Source organism: Falco punctatus (assembly GCF_963210335.1).
Source record: "Falco punctatus genome assembly, chromosome: 5".
NCBI lineage: Eukaryota > Metazoa > Chordata > Aves > Falconiformes > Falconidae > Falco > Falco punctatus.
The window spans coordinates 67,555,584-67,578,306 of NC_137584.1; the positions used below are offsets into that span (position 1 = coordinate 67,555,584).

The following is a 22,723-nucleotide window of genomic DNA, read 5'->3' on the forward strand; positions in this document are numbered from 1 at the left end:
TAGTTGTAATTTTCCTTGTGTTATGCATGCAGGCCAAATAATAGACATGCTTTCTGTTTGCATTGAAGAAACAGTTTATTAATTTGTACTTCTGATATGCAATAAAATAACATGCGTGTATATCTCTAGTAAAGCTGAAATACAGTTGCCTTAAGTAGTCTTAGAAGGGTGAGCTTGTAAGTGTAGTAAGGACTGAGAATTGTGAGAAGCTGTAGTGTGAAAATTTGCTTTTGTTACCCAGGTGTGGCTTTAAGGGGGGTAACTATCCCTTCCTGTTATCGCATGCCACGCTGCGGCATGCCTGGTACTGTTCATGTTCTCAGCCTGGTAACCAGCTCTCCAGATTTTGTGTAGTAGATAAGAGGGGGCAAATGGCTGTGGAAATGGGTAGTGCTGTTGGAGGAGAGGAAATCAGGTGTGCCAGGGGACACAGTTTTTAAAGCTCTATTGTTGCTGTAATTTTCTGTAAGTGGAGCCTAGTGCAACTAAACTGTCACAGTATAAACAGGTATTTTTGTGAGGTAGAACTGACAGATAAACATAGGTGGAATAGAGCTATGAAACTAGATTGAAGTTACCTGTGATGTTTTTGGAACAGTTTTATGTGAGAGGTCATTTAGTGGTCCTGTCTGTACCGATGATATGTACTTCTTTATGACCAAGTTTATGCTGCAGGTGTCTACTGGTATATGCAACAAACCTAGTGTTGCTTGAGCTTTCTAAGAAAATCAGTCAACCCTTAACTTTTCTTCAAAAAATATAGAACATGGAGGCAATAAGACATCGCCAATAAGAGTACCTGAATTAAAGCTGCTTATGAGATCTGCTAAAACTTTCTGCACATCTCATAGTAGCCATGCCTGGCTATACAACTAGCTTGTTTACAATTGTCCCTTTTCTCAGGCAACTGAATAAAGTTGTTACATTTGACTGTTTCCTCCAGTAGAAAGAAGGCTGGTAGAAATGAAAAAAAAAAACCCAACCAACAAACAAAACAAAAAATATACATGTTCTGTATTTAAGTATAAAACTCACTATTCTGTGCCCTATTTTGTAAATCAGTGGGGATATTGGTAGTCTCATGTAGGTGAAACTTTCATACACGTCTTGTAGATGCAGCATTGTGTTTTCCAAGTTACCACTTTCATGTTTAGGTTTTTCAGCTTCTGCTTACAGTACTGCATAGAAATGTGTCAGTGTTTTTCTTCTAAAGATAAGACAGCACTGAGGATTGTAGGAGTGTTTTCCACAGTGTTATCCCTTACAAGCTTGGAAAATTAACTATGCCACACCTTTGTACTACAGTGGCTTGGTTCTTTTCACTAACTTAGCTAGCTTTGACCAATTTTAAATACTTCCTTGCTATTCTGCAGACTACCCTATGTATATTCTCTGGAACACATTGCCCAGGAGTGATATTCCCTTTAACTTGAAGTTCATTGGAAGAAGGTCAGTCAGGGAGATCCCTACCCTTAGAAAGACAGGAATGTCCAAAAAAAGACCCTGCAGTTCAGGATTTAGACGTGTGTAAAAAACATTGTTGTAACAAAACTGTTGTTTTCATAAACTTAGCTAAAACTTCAGCTTTTAACTGTGAAAGCCAGTGTCTAGGTTCCTGTATTACTTGGCATTAAGTACATTCCACTGTTTTGTATTCTTTTGAGGGATGCTAGTGTCTCATTATGATTTCTTGCATGTAAAGAACTTTCTCAATCTTGAAATATGCTATTTCTAACTGTTTTCATCTGGATTTGTTACTAGACTTGACTTTTTTTATTTGAGCAAGTAAGTTAAACTTCTAAAAGCATTTTATAGGCCTAGACAGATGTCAGCTGGCAAGTAACAATCCCAGTGATGTTTTCCATTCATCTTGGGCCCAATTATGCTGAGACCCTCAGCTTTGTGGAGAAAGTGAGCGAGGTCTGCCCTAGGAGGACTTTCCTTTCTGATCTGTCCTCTTTAATGTCTCTACACTTGGCCATCCTCATAGGAGGAGCAAGCTTTATCTCTTCGATTTCTAGTCAGCTCCACATGTATCATCCCTAAGTAACAATGGCACTTCCTTTGTGAGTTTAATGCCAAGCCATGTATACTTAAGTGGAAAAGATGTTAGCAGTCTTTTCTTCCCTTTGTACTCCTGTTTTTGGAAGATACTCATCCTTTTGATCCACAGTTTCCAGAGTCTGGGTTCACTGTCATAAGGAGGAATCCACGATATAAAATTCCATTATTTAATGTCACTCTTTTCAGTAACTTAATGAGGAGGGAACTATCATTGTTGTCCTCAATTTCCTTAAGGTAAGACAATCCCCCACGCCCTTTCATATTGTTGTTTGTGGTTCTTGGATATTTTGAATTCCTGTTGTTTGAAGCAGTCTTCACTATTTTTCCTGGTTTTATGTGGAGGAGAGAAGGTGTGAGGTTTTCCAGCATTATATTGCTCCTACTGGACATGTTAACTACACTGTAAAAGCCTTTGAAAAATATCCTGTTGTATGTACTTGTATTTCCAAAATGGGTTGAACAGTCCCTTGCAAAAGCTTTTTTTAAATAGCCAGTTTGTAATCAGTTAAGAGGAAAGGTAGTCTTGTGAAATAACATGAGAATTAAAGTGTAAAAATACATAGCAAGCCCTTGTTGTGAAAGGGAGTACTGAATGATGCTGCTCTAGTTTGGCTCTGAGGGTTTCCACTGTTTGGCACTGTCATAAGCAACTGTGAAAAGAGGATGGATAAGAAGGGGCTAAAACATGGCGAGTTTTGAAACCTTTAAAAACTAAAGACAATAAATTTTTGATAATGCCTGTATTACTGTAAAATGACAAGTGATACTAAATGTTAATAAAAAAAAGAACAGCCCTGTGTACCTATACAATGCTGAACTTCTGATGAGTTCATTTCCAAAGAAATCTTTCTGTACCTGAATGAGATTTACAATTATAATTCCTTAATAAATGAATTAGGAAAGGTAGTTATCTTTTACTGAGGGGATAACGGTTACCTGAGGAGTGGTAATGGCATCTGCAATACTGAATGCAGTGTGCCAAATAAAAGGGGTATAGAATCAAGTCGCATGGGTCAGTAGTAGGCTCATGTATTTGGTAAAGTTGGAGCTGACAAGGATTTCCTGTATCTCTTAAGGAAAAATGTTTGTAAGTGACATACATGCCATAGTTCATATATGTGGATGGTGATATTTGGAGGAAATGTTTTTCAAAGACCAGTATAGAAATGGGTGCTAAACTGCCATCGAGAGCCAATAGGGGTTGAGTGGTGGTTGCTTGTTTCTCCCTTGTCACAGCACTCTCCAAACTAGCCGGCTGCAACAAGGTCTTTTACCATCACATACCAACATACTCTTCATGCCAGTCCATCTGCTGCCTTCTCCTAGTCTCTCTTCTCTCTGCTTCTTCCTCCTCTCTCTTCCTTGGCTGCCCAACCTCTTCACAGAACCAGCCACAGCTGCACCTTATCTACATAGGCCAACACGCCCCTGAAGCCAGCCCACAGTTGTATATTATCAATGCTAATTAACCCAGCTTCATTCTTCTACACTTCCCCTTTTCTTTTGTTCATTGCCAGAGTTAAACATCATCTTGAAAACATACTACAAATCTTTGTTTCCTGAATTTTGGATGTAAGGGCCTAAATAAATCTGCTGATGTTTTTAAATGTATATATCAAGTTGAGGTTGGGTGATTTAGAGTAATTTCTGGTTTCACAGAAAATTCTTCAACTTCTGTTTTTTCTGAAATGTTTTTCCCCTGTAAAACCTTTCTTGTCAGCAGAATGAGAGAATGATTGTTAACTTCTTCCAGAAGTAGATTCCAGTGTGCTTCTTCAGTATAAAAGTAAACCAGAGTAAAATTATTCTTTGTTCTTAATCATCTAAGGTATGTGATAGATTCATTTCTCTTGATTTATCTTTTCTTTTTGTAGAATTTTCCAGAAAAGGATCTTCTACACTGCCATTCTAAGGATGTGATTGAAGCTCATTTTATGGCTTGTATAAAAGAAGCAGATGCTTTAAAGCACAAAAGTCAAGTCATTAATGAGATGCAAAAAAAGGATCATAAACAACTGTGGATGGGATTACAGAATGGTAAATACAGTGCATCAAGTATTAATTATATTTAGGTCTAGCATGCTAATAAATAACTACTTCAAATTTAAGTAATGGTACAGGATATAAAATGTCATTGTTTGCAGAATTTTAGTCTGTCATGGAAAAGTTTGTATTTTTTAATCGCCATTTATGTAATAATCCAAGTATGGCTTAAGTTATTCAAGGAACTAAATTAGGTTTTTACAAACCAAAACTAGGAACAAAACAAAATAAATACTGTCTAGTATACTTTTGTGCAACTGATAGTTTTTATTTGGGAGACATCTGGGGTGTAAGTGTTGTTCAGTATTCATCATCTCGTACCATAAAGTAAAAAAGGTTGCCTCCTCAAGTTAATGCTTGAGGATTGTCACTGATAAACAATACAGGTAAACTTTAAAAAAAGGTGCACAGTAGATTAATAATTCTACTTTTCTCTCTGCTAAATTTATTTTTTATTGCTGATATTACCATGGCTTTCACAAAGATTTCTGCATAGATAAGTATGAACTTGGCAAGGTCAGCAAAATAATTCAGAACAGGATGTTCTAAAATAATTAGCATTCTTACTTTGCACAGATAACATGAATCCATATTGCACTGCAAAATGTAACTTCTTTTGTTTTTACAAACAAAAAGAAAAGAGTTGTGTCCTCTTTCTCATGGTTCTTAGAGGCCTGTAAGTTGAAAAGCTTTGTAAATATTTCAGAAACTACTATCTGAAATGGGTAGTAATGCCACTTGCAATATATTTTTCTCATCCCCTGAAGCTGTCATTTATATTATTACTGTTAAATTTATTTTACAGAAGCTGTAAGCATGAAGTTGTTTGTTTTATATTGAGGTACAAAATACTAAACACTTAGAATTAACATCTTCCCACATTTGTGAGAATTAAATGAAGTGGGAGAGGCTTTGAATGCAAGACTACTTGAGACATGTTTGCTTTAGTGAGGTTCTGAGTGAGTTAGGGTTTAATGTGTGGGTTTAGTGAGTGTGTGGGTTCTAATTTTTTTTTGTTATTGTGTAGTTGTACTGCCTTTCATATTAAGCATACTCCTGTAATTCTGGAGATTGAGTGCTTATCAGAAACTCTGGTTTCTATTTTTTAATTGATGGAGAGATAGAAATTGAGGGATTATTTTAATTTGCTATTTGAGTGGTAAGATCTTGGGGGATGTGGTACATAATTGCAAAATTTATCAAGTAAGAAATTGCATTTTATGTCGTTAATTTCAAAGTACTTCTTGAGACATCCTGTTTTGTGTAGACGTTAGTCAGCAAACTGATATTTTCACTTTTGTGAATTAGCAGTAAATAAAGAGTACTGGTCCACTGGAAGCCAGAATTGGTATAAAATACATGTTTCCCTAAAGCTTACATTGTTACAAGTCAATTTAAACTGCAATTTTAATAATTCTGTGAAAAAAGTACTCTGCTTTAATAGTATGCCTTGTAGGCAGTTCAAGAGGCAAACATAATTTTGTTTTCTATTTGGAGAATTACTAGCTTTATTGCAAAAAAGAATCCTGTCACTTCATCCCAGTGCTCCAGTGTTCCCAGCGCAGGGCACTTTATGTGCTCTTTTTATTAATGCTTTTAAAAATTAAACCAAACCTCTAACATAAGTTATAATAATGGCAGATGAATTGACTACACAGTGAAATAGTATGAGTTAAGGTTCTTTTTCTTTAGTAGAAGTTACAGAACCTTGATACCCTCAATATACGTGAGGTAGGAGAACAGATGTGCAGTGCATTCTTTCTGTGCTTATCTTAGGCTCTATCTTTTAGTTGATTATTTGTCTAAAAGTATCTTCAGGTGTAAGGAAACCAGAATTTTGCTGTTCTACTTTTTAAGGTTAAGAACAGAGGTTGCCTAGCAAGGCTGATTTCAGGGTTTCACTACTTAATGAAGAATTGCACCTGTGAAATCTGACACCTAAATGAGTTTAAACAATCTTCTGAATACTTTCAAATGCTAATTTTGATTTCTCAGCTCTTCATAAGAGAAACAAGAAAAACTTATGAAACCAAGAAAACTCTTTTTAAGCATGTTATATCTTTCAGTATGTTTTTATAGGCTTTCGTTTGAGAAGTAATAATTTTAAACCTCTTTATGAAACAATGAATGACCACAAAAAAGAAAAGAGAGTAGCGTTTGTGATAACTGCCTTGTAAGTAATGATACATCTGCAGGCTTTTTTTTCTGTGAGACTTGAAAAAAAATTATTCAGTACTTAAATATAGGAAGTGTTATTTGTTTAAGGAGAGATAGCAATACTTACAGGATATGTATTAAACTTAGTTTTGAAAAAAAATTTCAATGTTGGAGAAATGTAACTACCAATGACAAGTGTAACTTGAGATGAATGTTTCTACTGAGAAGGAAGTACTTGGAACAGGTAGCATGAGAAACTTTCAGTTGCCTGTAGATGGCTTTTAGGGGAAGAGCTTTAATAGTGAATTTATGGCAGTCTTGTACTAGTAACAGCTGGTAGGTATTCATAACAACCTTTACATGCCTCCTCCCACCATGTCTGGTTTTGTGTTAATCTGCTATCAAATCAGGAAGGTAAACATACTTTTCTGTTTGCTTGTGCTGTGGTTTTGCTTGCTCTTCAGACTTCGGTTAGCCAATTTTTGTCCATAAACCAGATACTCCTTAGCTAGAACACTTCTTTGAAACGGGTACATTTGTGTTGCTTTAATTTTGACCAGCATCATGGATGTCTGACTGCGGTAGGAAAGTGATAAAGACAGGCTATGTAGCTATACTGACTTCTGTCCCTTTTGTAAGAATTGTTAAAATTCTTTGATCAGAATTGATGGAAAATTTTACTACTGTTTGTGCTTTAATAGTGTTACGGACATTTTTATTATGGATAAAGTGGATTTTCAAATGGGTGGTTTTTTCTTCTTGTCTCGTGTGGAAAAATAAAGACTTTCAGCTTTGAAACATTAAGACTGTGGGCCTAGTGATGACTTAAACAAATGAAATCTCAACTGTTTTTAGGGGGAGAGCTGTATTTTTTGCATGGTTCAAAGAATTAATATCCATAACTTCAGTATATAGTAGTTTTGATAAAGGAGGATTCTTAGATGCAACACAGCTGCTTTTCATCAGTTGTGGAGGGACATAAGCATCCATACCCTGGAATTCTCACAGGCATCCTTTATAACCGGTGAAGACCAGACTTAGTATTTCTGATAGATGAGTGGTGGAAATAAACAGTAAAAACTCATAGCCATTTCTACAGCTTCTTTATAGATTATAAAATAAAAGCAGGTCATTTTACTGAAAAATATTATGGAGAAAGAATGTAATACTCATTCTTGCTGTAGGGCTTACCGGAAGTTAAATGGCCGTACTGAATTGTTCATATTAAAGGAGAAAAATCCTACAAACATTCAGATTATGCAATATTTTATTTTTTAATGCATGTGATCTTTGTCTTACTGACAGAGTCAGGCCTGTATTGTCTTGCATTTATTTCTAAATTATATCTAAACCAGTCCTGGATTTTTGAGGGGCAGAAGGTTTGTTTTTTCTGAGTTATCACATTGCTGTTTAGAAATGTTTGAACTGCCAAAAAGAAATAGTGTCAGTACATCAGCAGTATCTCTTTTGTGCTGTGTACACATGGCCCACTCAGGTTTGGTATATGTGTCTCATAGAGAACTGGTTGGAGCAATGCTGTTCTTTACCTTAGTCTGAGGTGATGAGCATGCTTTGGTAGCTGAACAAATCGCTCTAATCTTACCTGATCCCTTGTAACTTAAATTAGGCAATATGTATGTAGAATATCTTCAGGAATTTAACAGGAGAATGAATGAACACACCATGAGGCTTTTTTAGATCACAAAGCTGCCATTCTTTCCTCTTCCCTGTGTCACTATCAAAATGGTAACGTCTTTCCATGTTTCATCTGTACAGATCCAATTAACTGTGAAGAAAGACTAAACAATTCTTTTGAGCTTTGAAAATGGGTGTATTGGTTAAAAGGATTAAAAAAGATATCTTAAGTCATTACTTTCCTGGGCTGGTGGTTAAAAATTTCTGGCAATGCATCACATTTTCTTATGATTAGTGTCAATACCTGCTTATTCTGGAGTTGGATAGCATGGCATACACCAAACATTGGGGTTGCTGATGTTATGAAAGCCAAGGGGTGTGGTGTGGACAGGTTCAAACAGATCTGCCCAGTCAGCCCAGCACTGTTTTGGTGTTGAGCTGCAGCTAGGTTCAGGCAGCCTGGACCTGCAGAATCAATCAGATGCATCAGAACAGGCTTTCCTAGGGATATTATTTTTTGGTGGTGGTAGTTTTTGTTTGGGGTTCGGTTGTGTTTTTTTTCTGGTAATGGATGGTGACATAGACTTCAGTGTTGGTTCTGCATTGTTTACTGGCTTGTTACTCTTTCTGCACAAATGACTAAACTGATGCTCCAGCCATATGGGTTCTGTGTCATGATTCTGAACTGTCTCTCACACACACCCCACACCCCCCCTGAAACTGACTTTTGCCTTGATACTCTCCTGTGCTGGCCTGGTGCCTACTTGCATAGTTGCTCTTTGTTGCAGCACAAAGGTGGAGAATTGATGGCAGCCTGAATTCCCCCCTTGGCTTTCTCTGCTCTGTTTTCAACAAGGGAACAGAGCAGAGCTGCTGCATTGGTGAGGCCAGTGAGAATCAGTGGGTCTCAAAGGAGGACATGAACTGCATGAAGGGAGGAAAGCAAAAGGTAACCCAGTGCTCGCAATGCTACTTTCTACTGAAGTCTCCACCATGAGAGGAGATAGAGATAAGTAGATAGAAATGCTTTCTAGTTATTTTACTACCTTGTATTAGAAGCCCGTGTGTCTAATTAAAACCATTAAACTCTGAAGGAGCACACCTGAAGGTCTTTGCATCTTTGGCACAGGTAATCTGCCAGCCTTATAATCTGTTCATATATATTGCAGAGTTCTAATTTATAAACCTGCTGTGGTTTCAAGGGCTCGTGTTTTGTACTCATTTTGACACTCTTCCTCCTGGAACGTTACCATTTCTTCAGAAAGATAGCCACCTTCCAGACTTCCTGCTGAAGCAGGTGTGCCTTTCATCTTCAACCTGAATCACACATAAACTGATTGTCTACATTCACTGCTTCTGTCTTCTGTAGTTCTTACAGATATTTGGTAGACTTGGATTCAGATTGTGCGAATCTTTGACTGTATTTCTCTAAATCTATTTTACTTTTCTTTTTTACTGCCTCCTGCTTTCTTTCCTCCCTTCCCCCTCAAAGTATTTAATTTCCTGAAAGATGTGTAAGGTCTAACTACATTTCAAAGTAAACAGTCTCTAAAAAAATGGCCTTAATTTTTAAAATTAACTTTGGTTATTGGGGGGGTTTTGCTTTGCAGTTTGAAATGCTTCAAAGTTATTTTCTACTGGTAAACTGAATTTGACAGCTGCCTTAATATAAAGATTATTTAACTTTTAAAAAAAGCTGTATTTTAGAAAAAGCATAGTACAGGGAAAGCAAAGTAGGTTAGTGAGTTATATGGAGAGATGCTGCTCTATTTTTATGTATATAAACAGAGCATAATCAGAGGCAAAGAAGGTATTAAAATATCCAGGCTATCTAGATGTGGAGCACAGAACTGGAGTACAGGTAAAATTGTCAGGAGTCCTTTTCCCTTTGACTTAAGGAAGTCTGTAACAAGCCCTGCTGCTCTATTCTTACAAAACCTGTGGGTTATGTGTTTCAAAAATAAATGGATTACACATTTTTTAATAATCACAGCTTTCTTTTTAGCTTAAGTGACAATACCTACTGAGGCCACCTGCTTTTAGGCTACACAGAAAGCTTAAGCTTCATAGGATGTATGCTTTTTCATATTTGAACAAAGGAAAGTAGTCCATCTTGATGATTTTTCCTCCCCTGAATCTTTAACAGACAAATTGATGACCTGGAAGTGAAGGGAGGTGGTGTTAAGGAAACAATGTACTTAAGATGGTGTTTAACAAGCGAAAAGAATGTTGATAAGGTATGGCAACCTTATGTATATTAAAACAGGGAGGAAAGGCCTTTTTGGATCAGATAGCTAATCTGAAGAGTGAAATGCTGCTTTATCATACAGTTTATAAAAACGTTCTGTTAACCGGCAAAGTTTAAGCAGTATGCTTTTGATTCTTCAGAACACTGCTTTGCTATAAAAACTAACGCATAAATTACAGCATAAAAGTAAATGTGTTAAATACACTGATCTCAAACCTATTAGGGGAGGGATCCCCCCCCCTTTTCTTGATTTGCATCTACAGCTCCATTTATAGTGTGGTTTATAAATTATTTTTTTAAAAACTAGAATTTGCAGCTAAGTATACAGAAGGAATTTTCTACTAATTCTTCTCTGATTGTAAACGCTGCTGTTAAAAAGTTGGTATAGTGCATATAGGCAAGCAGATGTGCATCGATGTAATTAATTTACATGATCATAGTACTAAAAAGGGAGTGACAGTCAACCTTAAGGCCCATACCACTGTACTTTACTATTATTAGTACTTGAGCTCGTTAGCATGATGCTTCTTTGCGGTGATTCTGTGTCTTTTTTAGCATGGACAGGCAAAGTAAAGCCTATTTTTGTTTTACTTCAAAATTTTACATTCTGCTGCTTTCCTGCAGTATTCTATAGCAATATACCAGCTGAATGTGAATTTGGAGGGTATATAAGATTAGTGGGCACATCATGCAGTGGAGATATTTCAGTTAATGACTGTTGTGTATTTACAAGGCAAAATTATGACTTCAGATACGTACATTCATGTTGAATGTTGTTACTTTGCTATCTGTGACATTAAGAATATTTCTGTACCTAGCCTTTGTCAATTAACATTAAGTCAAAGCAGTCCTAAGGTCCTATCTCTATATATATGGTAGTTACTTGTGCTTGAAAATAGTCTGAAAGGACTAGTAAACTTGTGTGCCCTCTTCAGTTGTGGATTTATATTCTATACCATGATCTGTCAAAATACCCGAGTAACCTAAGCATTTAATAGCAAGAATATTTTAACTGTGGATGGTGTCAATGTGTAAAATGTGGGGTTGTGTGGTGTGGAAATCTTGTGCTTTAATGATGCTATAACAGTATTTCAAACTGTGTTCTCAAAAAGGCTGGCACTGAACTATAGTAGTCAGCAAGAGTCAAATATGTATCAGAGTCTTCCTGAAGCCCTTGATAATCATAATTATCTGTGGTTTTGTTGTACAAGAGTAAGAACGATGAATTTAGATGGCCTAGAGTACTTTAGAGACAGATCTTTAAATAGCTGAGAAATGAGAGTAACTAGCTGTAAATACTGTTTCTGGATAGCAAGGTACTGAAGTATTTAAAATAACTATTTTGTCAACAAAGCTGCTTCATGCTTGAGGCATACCACACAAAATTTAACCTTTTATAAAATTGGTTAAAATTGCTTACCAGTCAACAGAACTACGTGTGCATGTAGAGTCTTAGTCTTCTTGGAAACTAAATTTTGAGAAGACTACTTTTTGGCTGTAGCAGTTGAACACAATGCTTGCTAGAGCCCAAGTCAGTGGAAGATATAGTTGCTTTATTGTTAAGAAAATACACTTCATGTCCTTGACTTGCAGCTGTAGTTCTCTGTACAGTACAGTTAATTTGACTATATGTATATGATTAAACCCTTAGTTTATGACCAAAAGAAAACATTGGTGGAAGCAGTTGATAGACAGGGGGACAGATCTGCCATTCAGAGGGACCATGAGGAGCAGTAGGCAAGCAGGAGCTTTCTGGAGCTGACAGGTACAGGTGTAAAGTCCTGCACCAGAGCCAGGAAAAAAACCCTACATTGGGGCAGTCTAGGGACTGACTGGGAAGCAGCTTTGTGGATGTGCATAATGGTGAACAGAGTGAGTAATCTGTTGTGTGGTGTTGCAGAAATGAAGATGAACCAGGGAGCTGCTTTAGCCCTTGTGCCCCCTAGTATATAGCCAGATGGTGAGTACTTTCTCCTCACTCAGCACATCTAAGGTTGTGCTGGGAATACTTGTCCTCTTTGGGACCTCAGGACAAAAGAAATGTGGGCAATCGGAAAAAGAGGCCAGCAGAGCAGTGGTAGGATGGATCAGGGGCTGGAGCATATTCCTGTATTAAAAGAGAGTGGGTGAACTGCCTTGTTTAGCCTGAGGACATAAAGGCTGAAGATGGATCTAATAGCCACTTTCCACTACCTAAAAGGAAAACTTGTAGGCAGATGGAGTTAGATTCCTCTCAGACATGCCTCCATTGGCCGTGAAGTTGGGCAATTACAAAAGAAAACAGTTACAAGTCATGGCAGGAGAAAGGCTGATGGGATACTGGGGGAGGGGGAGTGAAAGGGATTGAGTGGGAACCTGCAGGGACAGTCAGAACATGACTGGGCAAGGCTTTGAGCAAACTCATTTAATTCTATGTAGACAGCTCTTCTGGTTTGGGCAGGAGCTTTTATTCCAAAGCTTGACCTCCAAAGGCACTTCCCATCTAAAAGTTTTCTATGGTTCCGATATAACACTTGGAGAGTCTTCGGTCTCTTAGATAATGCTATGGTTGGTTCTGTCCAACTACTTCTAGCTGTGCATCATTTCTATGGTTCATATGGTTATTAGAGAGTGGTGAACCTCTGAAAATAGACAAAAGCTTTGTGTTTTTAAAATTTAAGGGTTGTACACTTTTATGCAAGCTGGAAATGGGTATTGCTTGCATAGAGCTAAGAGATACAACTCAATTCAAGCATGTTTTCTAAAAAATTATACAACTAGATGGCTTTAAGAAGAAAGCACAAGTTGTCCAGACAAAAAATCATGCATCTGTGCTACCCTGAGGACTACACCTGTTTGTTCTTTTTTGACTTTCTAAAAGATAAAAGCCGTGAGTGCATGTTTCCTTATTGAATTTCAACAATCTTTCCCTTGTTTTTGCATTAATCCTTTCTGTTATTTAAACAATCTCCACAGCCTTCTTGAAATAGATGCAATTCCGGAGTCAGTACTCTGGTAGCAGTTGCATCAATGTCAAATACAGAAAGAAAATAATTCCTTATTAAGATATTTCTGTTAAGTTTAAAGATTAGGGTGGGTTTTTTTTAGTTGTTCTGCCTGCTGTTCTACAGTGGGAAGTCCATTTTAACTGGCCATATGCTGTGACCAACTGTGTCTTATTGCAAGTTACTTGTAAATATAACTTATTATTCAGTGATAATTGCCCATATTCTTTGTATATGCTGGTTTAAGGCTGTGCTGCATTGAAATGCATGTGTTGATGGCAAGCACTCAAGCAGTCCATTTACCCTTTCATAGAGTCATGTGAGTGGAAGAGATGCATCTAACATCAAGATCCATGCAAAATTTCAAGCTGTTTGAAGCATGGCAGTACTTGAGTTTCAGAGAATGAGTGTAAGACAGTAGCACAAATGAAACTAAGTTTTCTGGTTGTCTGAAGAACATTGCCCTGGGTCTCAGCCTGAGAAAGAGGCCTAGCCTTCAAAATGTCAGCCTGGACTAATCCTTAGTTAACACAGCTTGATAGTAAAAGGTTCAGCAGTTACTGTCTATCAACAATAAAACTATGACTGGAGTTATCAACAACCTTTTAATACAATAGTTATACATTTGGATTAACATCAATGACTGCTAAAGGATTTTCAGTCTTGCTTAATGGAGGGAACAACTCTCAAAGTGTTTCCCTGTAACTGTCCTTTTAAACTGTTTTAAAGGACATATTAAAGGCATGAACAATTTCAGTGATAGATTTCTGAACCCTAAGTGCATACATAATGTGGCACACTGTATTTGTAAATTTGTTTGAGGTTTAATTTGTTGCATAGTGAATTTGTGTACTGAGTTTATTGTTATGGTTGATGTTAAGTCCTTGTGGTTTTGCTAACTCACACTGTTTCTATATATGTAAATAATATTTTCAAAGCTCTCATTAGATTCTGTGCATCTCTGTAGTACTGAAAGGTAATGTGCGCAGATTTGGGGCATTCAGTGACTACATTTCTAATAAATGAATATTTATATTTATAAGTGACTTATCCAGCTGAAAAATATGTGAGCTCTCTCCTCCATTATTTGGTTATTAACTTTCTGATCTTTGATGTAAAATAAAGAAAAGTTTTAGTATTTCACTTTAGGCAAAGTTATATATAGCAACCATCCTCTCATTTAAGGAATGTGATTAGTAGAGTCATCTGGAACTCTTATCCTGTCACTAATGTCACTTCTGTCCAAGTCTTATTGCCATTACTTTGAATACTGTTATGCAGATATGAACATCTGCCTTTTGCAAGTATGGTTTTTTGCTAATACAGAAACTCTCTAATACATCAGTCAAGCACTTTATTAAAAACAGCTGGATTGTGGAAAACAAAAGCAATAACTTTTGACTATTACAGGAGTTTAGATATCATGTAGGCTGCATAAGCTTTTCACAAGGGAGGATGAGTGTGTAAAGTGCTTTTCTGATAGGTAGAGAACTCCTTGTTTACTGGCTTGATGAAAACTCCAGTTTTGTTTTGATTGTCAAACTTCTGGCTAACACCTTTAAGTCCTGTCTATCCAAAGCACTAATTAGTTCTTATAGCTTTTTCATAGCATTAATAGCTTCCTTGAGTCTGTTTTGCATAAATAGGAGGTACTGACACAAAAGTTGGAGAATGATGAATCCTTTTGCTTACATTTTCAAGGGAACTGGGGAGGGTGTTGGGGTTTTTGTTTGTTTGTTTTGAGCTTTTGAGTCTTCAGGGTTCTGTGAAAACAGCTATTTCTGTATTTCGGAGCATTAGGATTCTGGCATTCAGCCAGTGCTTTTAATGCTAATAAAAGTTCTTGCCAGGTCACATATATCAGTTCGCAGGCTGAATAGCCTTTTCCTGCTGCTTGCTTTAAAAATCTGTGTCGATTTTCTTATACCCAGCTTGGTTTCCTGTAGTAAAAATACTGTATCTGTGGAAGGATGTTTGGAGGACAGCAATATAAGGTTATGAGGATTAACTTGGATGTCTTCAGACCATGCTGCGCACACAGTGGAGATGTGTCTTAAGATGTCTTACTCCATTGTCTAGCTAATTTACCAGAAAGTTTTTCATTCCCTAGGATATTGGTTGAATTGACAGAACGTAATTGATTACAAAATGCAACAAGTTTGTCATTCACCTCTTGCAATTATTGCTGTAATATTTAGAAACTACAGAAGTTATTAGAAAGTTAAACATCTTGATAAAACAGTAGTTTGTCTTGAGCATTGTTTGAGCATTCAGAGAATGATCTGAGAAGTACAAATTTATAAATTTCCCTGCCTTAAATAAGATCACCTGCACAATTTCTGGGAGGTGAGGAAGCTGGAATGAAGAACAGAAGTGAGTTAACTGTACATTACCACTGTTTAACTTTTTTGTCCTTCTAAACAAGATTCACTTCTCTGCCATATATGCCACAAGGGACAATATACTTAAGTTCCTACTGTAAGCCTGTTATATGTGCAGAATTTGGTGTTTTTCTGATTCATAAGGTATGTTGCTCATCTCTATTGAATTTTCAGGACAGTAAGCTGTTCACCCAGCTTTCCTAGTTCCTGTAATATGAGCATGAAATAAGTAAATGAAGTCACTGTTTCTTTTAGTTTTTTTTTCAGGTAGGATGTTTCCAAACATGTAGGTTCCTTAAATAAGTCTGCTGAAGCTCACTAGCTTAAGTAGGTCTTGATTGTTGTGTTTTGTATATAGCCATAATGATAGTTTTATCAACTGCGTTTGTAGTCTGAAGTGTAAATTCATCAGCGCCTGCCATAGGATGCTCGTCCACACAATCTGTAGTGAAAGCTGTAAGCCATTCTCAATGCTGTCTCCAAGGGTGAGGGAAATATACTAAATCTTCACTTTCCCACTGACAGAATTTGAGGAGGATGTATTCTGCCTTTGTGTTAGACATTGCAAGAGTAAACCTCTGACTCTGTCGGCTGGAGTTCTCATAGCAGGCTCGCTTGGGTACAGCCAGCTTCAGGGCTGTCACTGCTGCCCGCAGAGCTTCCCAGCTGGTGAGCTATGGGGTAGCACCCTGTGTCCAGGCAGCTCCTCATCTCAGGCAGGTGCTTGTGTGGTGGTGCTGACTTAGCTCAGGTAAGTGCTTGTCAAGAGGCATTTCCTAATCCGGAAACAAGGGTGTGGAAGTACTTTCTGAGATAAGCATCAGGAAATGCTCCTACAGAATACCTGGCAGGAGTTGGTTTATGGTTTCCTGGATATTCCTGTCTTGTATCACGTTCAGTCAGGAAAAGCACTGTTATAAACCCTGCAATATGTATTAACTGTGTCTTCTAGCAGACTGACAGCCATCTGTGCTCTACACTGGAGTAAACCAAATCTCGGACTTTTAATTTTCAGCAATTGCTTTAATTGTTATCAGCAGTTTTGGAAGTGGGATGAACCTTTTGTTCTGCAAATGGATTTCTGAATTTAACCTTGCTTGAGGGGGCCTGAATTCTGTAACTGTTATACTGCCAGCTGTCTTGAGACTCACTGAACAATGTGCTGAGGAAGCAAAGTTGGAGACTGTGTTCCTTCTGAAGAAGTGTCTGCTGTTTGCTGTCTTGGACAGTTAGGGCCTATAAGGAAATTTGTCTTGCTCTTCCCCTCCTAAAGCTGCCTTCTCCAGTAAGGCTAGCAGCAGCTTTATTCCATCTCAGTTCTTCAAAAGTGACAGAAAGGAACATGGTGTTGGTTGTTTGCTTGATCTGAATAATTGATTTGCATGTATAAAATTCTTTACTACTCTAGTCCTATGTTGTCCTTATACATTTTAAGCACAATAAACTATTCGGTTCTTGTCATGTCTGAACAGGATGAAATGGTGTGCTGCCTCAGGCTACTCTACTAAACCTAGTTACTTGCTAATACTAACAAAAATGTTTCAAACACAAACTCTTTATTTCCAGGTTGTGTCATAAAACTGACAGTATATTTTTTGATTATATCGTATGTTGTTGCAGATTAAGATTTGCATATCCAAACATAAACCCCTCAAGGAGTTCTTTCTTTAGTTTTGCTGTACTTTATACCTATTCATCTATAGTTAAGAACTATTAGATGTTTTTACAAACTGTGAGACTGGACCAGTAGCAGCAGGGAGTGGAGAAATAGGCACTGTTAATTGAGGCAATGAAGTCCATAATTAGTGGCCCAGTATTTCCCTTACAGTGGGAGATATGTTATGAATTCGAGTTGCTTTCTCTTTCAGTTCGCTAAGTTGCCCCATCACTGTTTTCATAGGAGGATGCAGATGACTTACCTTTGGCTTCAGGCTAAATAGGGAAGAGGAATGTGGGAAAAATATTCGTACAGATCAAACTTCTGTAAGAGAAGTTTGCATGTTGTTCCAATCGTGTCTCATTTACCTCTTTTAGCTGAAAAAAAGTGTTATTAATATTAACAAAATATAATTTTACCTTCACAGATAAATTTGAGCAGTTTTGGGCAATAAATCGAAAACTCATGGAGTATCCTCCAGAAGATAGTGGATTTCGATACATCCCATTTAGAATTTATCAGGTAGGAGACAATGAAATAAAACCACTTTTAACCAAATCTTCCACTGAGGTGTCATATCATAATGTATAACTCTGAAAATAGATTCCCTTTTCTAACATGGTAAAACTTTGTATGCTCATCTTTGCTGGACCCTTGAATTGTATAAATTAGACAAAATAGATTGTATGTATTCTAATAGGTAGTTACCATTCATTATGTTGTAAGTCTGTCATACTTGAGAATGTGCTAAGGCTGGTATAGATTATGTTTGGGCTTTTTTAAAAAAAAGCTAATTCTGTCATTAAAAATAACTGCTAGCTATGAAAACTGGTTTGGATGTGAAATGTCCTCTGGAAAGTTTGTCAAACATTTCAGGAGGAATACTTTTCTCTCATCCACAGCGTAGACTTCTTGTTGGCATTACAAGATGAAAGTAGTGGCATAGGTCTTGCATCTAGTTCTTACCTTTGTCTTCTAATTGTATACTTTACAATCCAAAACTAGCTTTGACTTTTTTTCTGGTTTAATATGCTAGTGTTCTTTTTTTTTATCAGCAGTTTATTTGAAGACGTATTCCTTGAAATCATTACAATTTTTTTAATGTCCTCTTAGTTTTTATAACATTAAGGTCACAATGAAGTTTGGAATTGTGTTGTTAAAAGTTTATACAGAACTCTTGTCGCCTCTGTAAATTAGTCTGCTTTGTTTCATCTTTGAGACATTTTCACCTATTTGCATTCACATTCTATACCTGTAACTATCAAATTACTTTATTTGTAGTACTGAGTAGTCTGATACTACTTTGTAACAGGTTTTAATGACAATACAAACCTATACAATCTTGCAATGGGACTGAAGTAACTTTTAATGTTAGATATAAGGCACCATCATAGTGAAACCTTAGATTGAGAACGGAAGTCAGTTATTTTGTCGGAGAACATAGCAGATGGTAAGGTTTGTATAAGTATCAAAAATATGTATCAGGAAAAGTAGTTCACAGCTTTTTGTTTAGTAACTAAGTTGTTTGTCTGTTCTCTGGTAGGTGTTTTTTTTTTAAGTGTCTTCATAGAAATCACATAAATGGGTTTGCAAAATTGAGGTTTTGCTGTTTGAATAAGGTACAGACCTTAAAACCATGAGGGAGATTTTCCGTGATATCACATGATTTCATGCTAGTAAAGCTTTTTTTAAAAAAAAAAAAAATATTATTTGGTAATATCTATCCCTTTAGCCAGTAGTACTTACATTGATTTTCATTATCTTTTTAATTAGCAACCCTTACTTGCTGTAGTTTAAACCCAAAATATCTAAGAATAGAAGACCAAATACAAATAAAGATGATGCTGAGACAGCCTTTGAGAAGGTTGGTGTATGTTATTTTCAGTAATACTGCTCTTAATATTTCTGAATATTTTCTGTAATGTTCCTCTTGTTTTAAAAAGTGGATGCAAGTGTTTTCCAGCTTTTTTGTTTGGTTTGTTGGTTTGTGTACTGATTACTGCTCATCATTAAAAATCTCTGTATTTAAAGGAATTTTCAGAAAAGTGTTAGGAAGAGTGAGATGATAATTTGATTCCAAGGAGTTAATTTCTGTAGTTTTAACATAATTATGCAGTGTTTAGTGACAGACTTGCATATGCTGAAATAACTGATTGAAAAGTATTCTTCAGATGTATGTAACTCCCACCCCAATTGCACTTAATTTCTATCAGTGCTGATAGAAGTCGGCTTTGTGTTCTCATTGGTTGCTTGCATGTCCCTCCATAAATGCTAGTTTAGCCTGGGTATGTATTACAGTGGATGTTTATTCCCTATGTGTTTTCACGTAGTGCTTTTGTAGATACTTAAGGATATACAGGTGGATGGCAGGAAATCACTAGGCATTGCCTTCACTGGAGAGAGTGAGTTCCTCCTCTTAGTCTCCATACCTTCCATTACCCCAAAATTATTAGAAGGAAATTCTGTGAAGGGAGCTGTCTAGATTGTGTTTTGGCAGTATGAGGTGGATGAATTCCTTTTCCTTCAAAGGAATGTACTAGGTTATGATACCAACTAAGAAAAGTCTGTCTTAGCAATGATTAAATATGACTGGGAAAAGTTACTATAGGAAAAAGTGCATGCAATAAAGTGATCTGACATGCTTTTTGCTGAAGGCCTAGTATTTTCAAAACTAAAAGGCTCTTTCAGTTGTAAAGCTTGTCTATTAAAATACATTTCTAAAGAATAATATGAATCATACCTCATGTGGTATCCAAATCTGATGGTGTGTGGGGGAGAAAGATGGCAAAAATATGAACGTCATCTTGGGTAAGTCAGAACTAAACTAACCACAGGTAATTTTAAAAGCCCTTGTCCAGCACCTCTTCTAAGTGCAGTAGCTAAGATTGGACCAGAATCATGGCATCTGTTGTAGAAGATGAAGAAAAAGACTGAGTGTTTTAGAAGTTAGCTAAGATCTTGGAGATTACATTACCAATTGCCATAGTCTAGATTATGTTGTATGAATTTACACCACACAGACCTTTGACATAGGTGGAAACTTTTTCTACCGGAAACGGCTTAAAATAGTGATTATAATTTTGTGACACTTTTACTTGTGTCAAAAAAAAAGTGCCCCACTTCATCACTTCAGAGATGTAAGTGCCTGTGTCTTCAGTTGACAGTTGCATCAAAATGTTTTTGTCTAATAGTACTGTTGAACAGTGTACTTTTTTCACTTTTCTCACTAGAGAAAATAGTAATGTTTTGAGTATATTACGCATTTAAGAGTGCCGCTTTTCTTGTAGAGTACTAGAGTTTGGCTTGGAATTTTTCCCCGTGTTTGTAAGACCAGCTGGCTTTGCACTTTCTAGTTGAACAAGAGTACATGGCTGATAGATGGCATTAAGTTTTCATCAGTCTTTAGCTCCAGGCACTGTGAACAGGACATGTTAGTTGGGCACTGGAGAGGAGTTTCTATGTGCTGATAGAGACTACCCCAGTGAGCTGCTCTCTTACGCTGCAGGTGGGTCTGCACTGAGTCTCAGCTGTTGCAGTTTGCACTCGTCCCCGAGGTTTGCTATCATGTTCTCTCCTGATGTCATGCTTACCCGTTTGCTCCCTCCTTTCCTCTGAGTCTTCCCTCTAAGTATATAGGACTTAAAAGCTGTAAATAACATTTCATTCTTGAGAATAAAATTGCGGAAATATGTGCAAGAAAAGGCATGAAAACTTCATGACAAGTTCTGAGCTTTTTCTGGAGTCACGCTTGGCTTAAGGCAAGCTGGTGGTTGTGTGTTTGCCAGCCCAAAAGGGAATGATCTGGGATTGTTTGTTAGCTTGTTCCTTTATTTGGTACTGGGACGTGCCATGGTATTTGAAAGAATATTTCATTTGCCTCTGTTTTATTAGGATTTTGATTAGGTTATTAATTTTATTGCTTACTTACATAGTAGGCCTTAGCTTTGAACTGTTTTTTTCCTATTGTAAGTCCCTTAAGATGTGATTAAATCAAACATCGTAACAATTTGTGACTGTACATCTGCCTTAGTTACATGAGTGAAATTCTCCATACTTAATACATCAGTTGAATTCAGTACTTGGCTCTTACTGTGAAAGTTGCGCTACTGAGATGTCTACATAGATTTAAATGTCTACCATGACCTGTCGTCTAAAAATAGCAAGGTGGGAGGGGGAAATGAATTAATATCTGGCTCAATGAATGAATCAGAAGCCCAAGCATGGCCCTTTCCCAAGCAATGGAAGACTGTTTTATTAGTATTTCCACATTAATTGGCAGAACTCAGATGATCAATTCCAAAACTGATTACAGGTATGCAAATCAGCATCATAATTTGGACCATGTTGTAACAGCTACTCAAAACCTGAACAGAATGGATTGTTTGGAAAGATGCTGGATCCATCTTTAAAGTTTTCAAGTAATAATGAATCCATCCTTTTATGCTAGTCGGTTATTAAAATCTTTTGTTGTTTTGGGTGAAAAGCCTCCACTACGTTTCAAGGCTGAATTTGTCTGACTTCATTTCTAGATTTTGTTTTGCCTTACACCACTTTAAAGTCATCTGACTTTCTAGTCTCCAAGTTCACATACAGACTGACTTCAGCAGCTTCAGTTTTCTTTGGTAAGCTGAATCAGTTAAGCTCTTTAAGTCTCTTGTCATGAGGCTTGCTTACCAATGTTGAAGTTTGTTTTTTAGTCATCTTTTCAAACACTAGCTGATATTTTGATAATCCTCAAGATCAGTATTAAAGTTAAGGAGACCTGGAGGCCAAAACCAAAGTTCATTGCTGTGGGATTTTAGATTAAAAAATACTTGAAGCACTGGTAAGATAGAGGTAAAGTTAGCTGCTACTTGAAACAGCAAATCTGAAAATTATGAAAGAAGTTCAAACACAATGACTCGTCAAGCAAAAAAACTAGAAAATATAAGTGCTGTTGACCTGAAGAGGGCAACACAACACAGCAAGTTTCAGTGTCCTGTTGGCTAGTGCAAAATACTCTTTAATAGACCTGTGTGTAATAACTTATTTAACTTCTTGTTTTACTTATTAAAAATGACGTTTTCATAAAGGACCTGCTGAAAATAGATCAACCTTTTTCAAAGAGAAGTTTATGTGAATAGGAAGATAATGGGAAATGATGGTTGATTTGTGTAACGGAGCTGTGTTCAGCTGAATTTCTGTGCTGGAAAAAAAAAAAGCATCTTCATCAGTTGAGCACACATCTAATAGCTGATGGTTCAGCACTAAAGAAACATTAGCATACTTTCACCAGTTTTAAATTGCTTCAAAATCAAAGCTCTGTGCATGAGACAGTTTAAAAGCTTTTGTAGGCATGTATTTTTCCTAGTGCCCTGTTATTGGCGGGGGGGATGGGACCAAACCCTTTTATCAAGTATTGCACATGGGCAGCGTGAACCTTAAGCTGCCATGAACCTGATTGCTTAGTTCTGTGCTGAAAGTAACAGCAAATTGCCAAGTTGTCACCTTGAGTTGAAGGTCACTGTCACCACAGTTGAGGCTCCATAATTGTGTGAGCTTTCCTGGTGCAAAG

At 36.9% G+C, this 22,723-nt stretch overlaps 1 protein-coding gene across 6 annotated transcripts in view; it reads left to right on the top strand.

Moving 5' to 3' along the window:
- The window catches only part of ATG5 (autophagy related 5), an 81,772-nt gene that overhangs the window by 16,058 nt on the left and 42,991 nt on the right, over positions 1–22,723 (top strand). For all 6 annotated transcript variants that reach the window (XM_080389859.1, XM_080389863.1, XM_080389862.1 and 3 more), the window contains 2 exons: positions 3,939–4,101; positions 17,597–17,691. In XM_080389859.1, the coding sequence (XP_080245985.1) occupies positions 3,939–4,101; positions 17,597–17,691 (258 nt within the window). The remainder of the gene's footprint in view (positions 1–3,938; positions 4,102–17,596; positions 17,692–22,723) is intronic.